The sequence below is a fragment of the Callospermophilus lateralis genome, chromosome 2 (assembly GCF_048772815.1).
Source record: "Callospermophilus lateralis isolate mCalLat2 chromosome 2, mCalLat2.hap1, whole genome shotgun sequence".
NCBI classification, from domain to species: Eukaryota; Metazoa; Chordata; class Mammalia; order Rodentia; family Sciuridae; genus Callospermophilus; species Callospermophilus lateralis.
In genome coordinates this window covers 103,442,406-103,448,258 of record NC_135306.1, presented here as the reverse complement: position 1 = coordinate 103,448,258, position 5,853 = coordinate 103,442,406, and the positions used below count along the sequence as shown (strand labels likewise).

Genomic DNA, 5,853 nt, shown 5'->3' with positions numbered 1-5,853 from the left:
CTCTCTTGTTAGACAACCACATGTTTCACCAAGCTCCCCACATAATAGTAACTTTAAATAATGGACTTTCTTGAGAGCTACACAAAGCTCCTAACATTGCACATTGCAACTATAGTATGTAACTGAGGAATAAGCTGTGTAATGTTGCTAACTATAACCTGTCTAATGACTCAATGAGAAATATTGTACTACTGATGCCAGTGACCTAATGTAACCTATTAATATAAAAAAAGTTGGCAGCTTGGACAGGGAGCATTCTGCCATTCTGTCATTCTGCCCTTGCACCTTGCCTCTGTCTCCTTTTGTTTCCTTTACAACCCAAAATAAAATTCTTTCATTTGTGACCACATGGATAGAGGCAGAGAACCTAAAGTTCAGTGAAATAACCCAGGCACAGAAAAACAAAACTTCGTGAGCTCACTTATATGTGCAATCTAGAAAAATTGTTCTCAATACAGTTGAAAATACAAAGCTGTTACTAGTGACTGGGGTAGAGGACATATTTTGGTCCAAGGATATACAATTTCCAATCAATGGAAGGAATAAATTCAAGATATCTATAGTACAAAGTTTGATTATATTTAATACTATTTGTTGCATTCCTAAATATTACAGAGTATATTTTAAGCATTTTCACTACAAAAAAGTCAAAATATAAAGCAATTCATATTATAATTATCTCAACAATGTGTATTTGTATATATTTGTGTGTATATAGAGAGAGATATGCATACACAATATGGTAAGCATAATAAACATAAAATATCAATTAAAATAAATAAAATGTTTTTTGAACTTTATTTTTTTAAATTTGGAATTAGTCTGTTAATTGTTGAGAAATATTTGCAAAGTTGAGTTAAAATTAGAAAGAGCTACTATTGGAGCAAGTTATTTAAATGCTGCTACAGGCAATGGTGGCTTAATTTTCCAGTACATCCTGTTAGATGCACCCAGGTGCACATGGTGTTTTCCTAGATGATCTTTCTGAGGAACAGGAAGATGGACAGTGTCCTTACACAATATCCTGCCCCACTGGGAAAGCCTAATATATGCATAAGAACTAGTGGGCTCACTTGTAAAAAAGGCAAGTGGATATCTGGAGTTGAAAAGAAGTTTTCAGAGTAAAGTTTAAAAGCTCAAGTTGCTGATTTGAAGGAGAATACCATAAGTGAAGGCTGGTTCTTGGATTACAAAGGACTAAAAAGTGTTCCTCATGTCTGCTGAAATGACAGGCAAAGAGAGAATGTGACATGGGAAACCACGAGAGTCTTGTATGGTCATTAATGAATGTTTGAGTGTATATTCTTTCTCCTTGGAGTTTATAGTCCACTGAAACAAGGGAAATATAATGAATAAAAATTCAAATCATCATATGATTTTCAAAAGCAGTAAAGACTAAAAAGAAACTATTGTTTTCTCTGAGAGAAAAGATAGAGATAATATGGCAAATTTATTCAGGTGATTTTTCAGAGAGAATTTTCTGAGGAAATAACTTTTACATCTCTATAGCTTTGAGAGGTACATTTTTTTTTCTAAAAAAATTCTGGTAGATGATTCACACATTATCCAGGGGTAACATAGTCACTGAAAATAAGCTAATATTTGAGAGACATCATTTCCCTCAGCTTCAAGTGGGGAAAAAAAAAAAAAAAAGATCGGCTCTAGCTCAGATTCAGAGTCCACAATCAATTTAGCATTTGCTCAGGCAATTAGGAAATCTACTTGGTATGATAAATGTAACATATGACACACTATTAGTGTTCCCAGTGGACTATAGATCTTCAATCTCTGCCTGCCATTCCACTAAAGTCTGGGACAAACTACAGTTTTCATGATGCAAAAGTCTGTGAAAACATGAATAATAAAATAGGCTGCATGACCTGTGACATGATCAAAACAACTATCCTCATCAAGAAAAAAAAGAAATTAAATATTTCTCCTGGATATGACAATATAGGTCATTACATTTAATCATCAATATTCTCCTCCCCCGCTTCAAGCATATTATAATATATTTACATGTCTCGCTGAATATCTACTTAGGATATAGATTTCTCAATTGCTGAGAGCCATAGCCAAGTAGGAATGACGCATGGCATTTTGCTTTGAAAGGTGACCCTGCTCAGGGATTAGGGTGGATCCTGCTGGATTAGGGTGGATCCGGGTTTAGAGTGGATCCTGCTGGGAATAGGGCGTTTCCTGCTACCTCAGGCGCCCGCTCCTTGAGTTCCCATTGAGTCCTCGTGGGATTCAGAGGGTATTTGGTATGCAGAGCCTGGTGGAGGCTGTATTTTCCCAGAACATTCGTGTAGAGTGCAGGTGAGAGTTCGGGAATAAAGGTTGCTGTTTGAATCTACAAGGCTTGTGTGGTGGCTCAGACAGACTGCGGCACTCAATGGCAACATAGAATATATTATAATTGGCTCTGGATATGCAGAATTGCTGTAATTCAGATTGGATTATTGAATTTCAATTATCTGCCTTCAGATTTGCTAAATTGGTCTACCATGTGTCAGATACTCTTATAATTCTTTGACCTGCCTATGTCACATGCTTGAAAATCAAGGAAAAATAAGTACTGTTGTAGGGACTTCTTGACTATTCATAGGATTCAATGAATTAGGAGATCAGGCATTTGAAAATTACCACCTCTACCCTAGGATTGGCCACAAAAGTATGTCAGGATGAAAGCTTCTAAAGCTTGTGTACTATAGGTCAAAACATCATTATTATCTTACCAACCCTTGAGGAATTCTCCAAAATTAAATATAAGGGTTATGAACAGCAAAAAATAATTTTAAAACCACAGGCAAATCCATGGAGAGATGACCAGACATTAATTGATGCTGATAGGATTGGGTAGGTTGCAGTTTTTCTTGAAATATTTCATAAAAAAAGAAAATGATGAAATTGTCAAGGAGTTAAGAGATTACAGCAGCTGTTCTAGGTCCTAGATGTGGCAGTAAGCAAGATATACAGAGAGGACCTGTGGCAGGAGCAGAATCCTGTGCAGTTTGGAAAATAGGCAGGGAATGTTCTCTCTGATATGAGGTAACTGACTCATAGTGGGGTAGGGAAGGGGAGCATGGGAGAAATAAACACACTCTAGATAGGGCACAGAGGTGGGAGGGAAGGGAAGGGGCAGGGGTTTAGCAAGGATGGTGGAATGTGTTGGACATCATTATCCAAAGTACACGCATGAAGACATGAATTGGTGTGAACATACTTTATATACAAACAGAGATATGAAAAATTGTGCTCTAAATGTGTAACAAGAATTATAATGCATTCTAATGTCATTTATTTTTTTTAAATCAATTAAAAAAAGAGAAAAGAAGAAAATAGTCATGGAAGAGCAAATTAGAAGAGTATAGGGAAATTCCCACAGGTATACTGGGTTGGGCACGACCTGAACATATGTCTCTCTGAACATAGGTTTTAAAGTATTGTTCAAGTCTGAAGTAAGAGAGAAAAAAATTAGAAAGACAAATAGGGCATATGAAAGAAAGAGGAGCCCCAAATAAATTATATTCTGCTCTGGGTATGCAGAAAGGTTGTCATCCACATTAGGTTATTGGAAATTAGACAAATAGGACATATAGAAGAAAGAGGAGGCCTAAAGCTAGAAATTATAGCACAATATTTATAAGCTTTATGCAGCTTATATAGATGGAAGAAAGAAGGTGGTAATCAACTTTGAAAGATGTCATTTTCATTGTAGTTGAGAAATGAGTTTTTGTCAATTGTATAGTAGAATTGTAAAGTGAGGGGGTCAGCACTAATGGTTATAAGGATATTTGCCATTATTAGCATTTCTTCTCATTTTTTCTTCTATGATACACATGAGATAGAACTATGCTGAGAAAAAAAAATTAAAAAGACCATAGTCATAAGAAATAATATCAAAAATCCTAGCAAATGAGGAAAAATATTTACAAATAGACTAAACTACATGACATTGATTCATAACATGAAGTCAATGACTTAGATCTAATAAATCGTCCACACATTATTTCTCTTCACAGAAATGTTTTTCTGTGTAGCATTTTCTTCAGGGCAACATTGACATCTTTATTCCTCAGACTATAGATCAGGGGATTCAGCATGGGCACAACAGTTGTATAAAACACAGAGGACACTTTCCCTTGGTCCATGGAGCTGACTGATGATGGCTGAAGGTACATGAATGCTAGAGAACCAAAGAAGACAGCAATAGCCACAATGTGGGAACTGCAGGTGCTGAAGGCTTTGGCTCTGCCTTCATTGGAGCGAATGCGCAGGATGCTGGCTATAATGAAGATGTAAGATCCAAAGATCATCAAGATTGGGACAAAGATGTTAAATGTACCAAAAAATAAAATCAGCACTTCATTGACATAGGTACTGGAGCAAGAAAGCTTCAGGAGGGGAAGAAGATCACAGAAATAATGGTTGATCACATCAAATTTGCAGAATTGGATCCTAATCATGCAGCCTGTATGAGCTGATGCACAAACCACACCTATAATATACACCCCTAAAATCAGGGAAAGGCAGGTCTGGGAGGACATGATGACATGGTAAAGCAGTGGGCTACAGATGGCCACATAGCGGTCATAGGCCATTGCAGCTAACATGTAACACTCTGCAACAGCAAAAAGCAGGAAGAAGTAGAGCTGAGTCATGCATTCAGGGTAGGAGATGACGTTCTTCTCTGTCACAAAGTTCACCAGCATTTTGGGAGTGATCACAGTAGAATGACACAGGTCAATCAAGGACAGACTGCTGAGGAGAAAGTACATAGGAGTATGCAGGTGAGAGCTGAGCCCAATCAGTGTGACCATACCAAGGTTACCCAGTAATGTGAACATGTAGATTCCTAGGAAAAGGAGGAAGAGGGGCAGCTGGAGCTCTGGCTTCTCAGAGAGTCCAGCCAGGATGAACTCAGTCACTCTGGAATGATTTCCTGCTGCCATGTCCTTTATTCTGTTTCTGAAAGGGAGACGGAAACCATGATTGTTGGAGGGACTTCGTTACTCTTTTCCATATACATGAGAGTTCATCATATATATGATTTCTGGTTTATGTATCTCTTTGACCTCTAGATAAACTGGCTCAGTTTACATAAATAATCTTTGTCACAGTTTAATATTTATTCAGAATTATTTTTAATTGTAAATGTATGTATGGAATGTACTTCTTATAAATGTACTTCATATAATGGAGTAAATTTTAGTCATTTTTTAAAAACATTGAGCCCTTTAAAGTGTCTCCTATTTTGAACATTTCAATGATTTCAAGCCAGTATTTCTTACTTGAGACTTGCAAAGCTAAATGTTTAGAGAAGTCAATGTCAATGGGTAGAACAGGCTGACAATTTGGAGAAGGCAGAACCTGCGTAAGGCTTTTTAGTTTCTGCAAGTTGTGAGCAAAGTTCTTACTATCACCCGTTACTTTAATTTTTTAAAATAATTCTTAGAAAGTCAGTATTTCCATCAAATCATTAGATTTGTCAAATGTTATTGAAATTAAACAACATCTGTAACAACTACTGTGCAATCTGCTAGTGGGTTAGCTCACATTTAGCCAGTTTGTGTTCTCAAGACCAACACATGAGGGAAATCCAATCAATTGTGGTTAATGCCCAGACCTTAAAGTCAAATAGCATGGGTTCATAGGCCCACTCACTTACTCACTGAAACCATTAAGAATGAAATATATATTTTTTGTCTTAATTTTATATCTGTATAGAGAATAAATGTGACACTTACTTCATAATTAAATTGGCAGAGACCTCATCAGATTATGAGCAATGTCACGATCATGTTATTACCTATAAACATGGTATCAGTTTGGAAACAAACTACTTTTATC

General features: G+C 36.5%; 1 protein-coding gene across 1 annotated transcript; it reads right to left on the bottom strand.

Annotated features, from left to right (window-relative positions):
• Positions 1-4,019: 4,019 nt before the first annotated feature.
• Positions 4,020-4,958, bottom strand: LOC143391070 (olfactory receptor 8G1-like). The gene has a single exon (XM_076843631.2). The coding sequence runs from the start codon at positions 4,953-4,955 to the stop codon at positions 4,020-4,022; it is 936 nt and encodes a 311-aa protein (XP_076699746.1). The 5' UTR covers positions 4,956-4,958.
• Positions 4,959-5,853: the final 895 nt, after the last annotated feature.

Bases quoted from the DNA above. Each gene is read 5' to 3' on its own strand.
- LOC143391070 (XM_076843631.2), bottom strand. From the start codon at position 4,955: ATGGCAGCAGGAAATCATTCCAGAGTGACTGAGTTCATCCTGGCTGGA.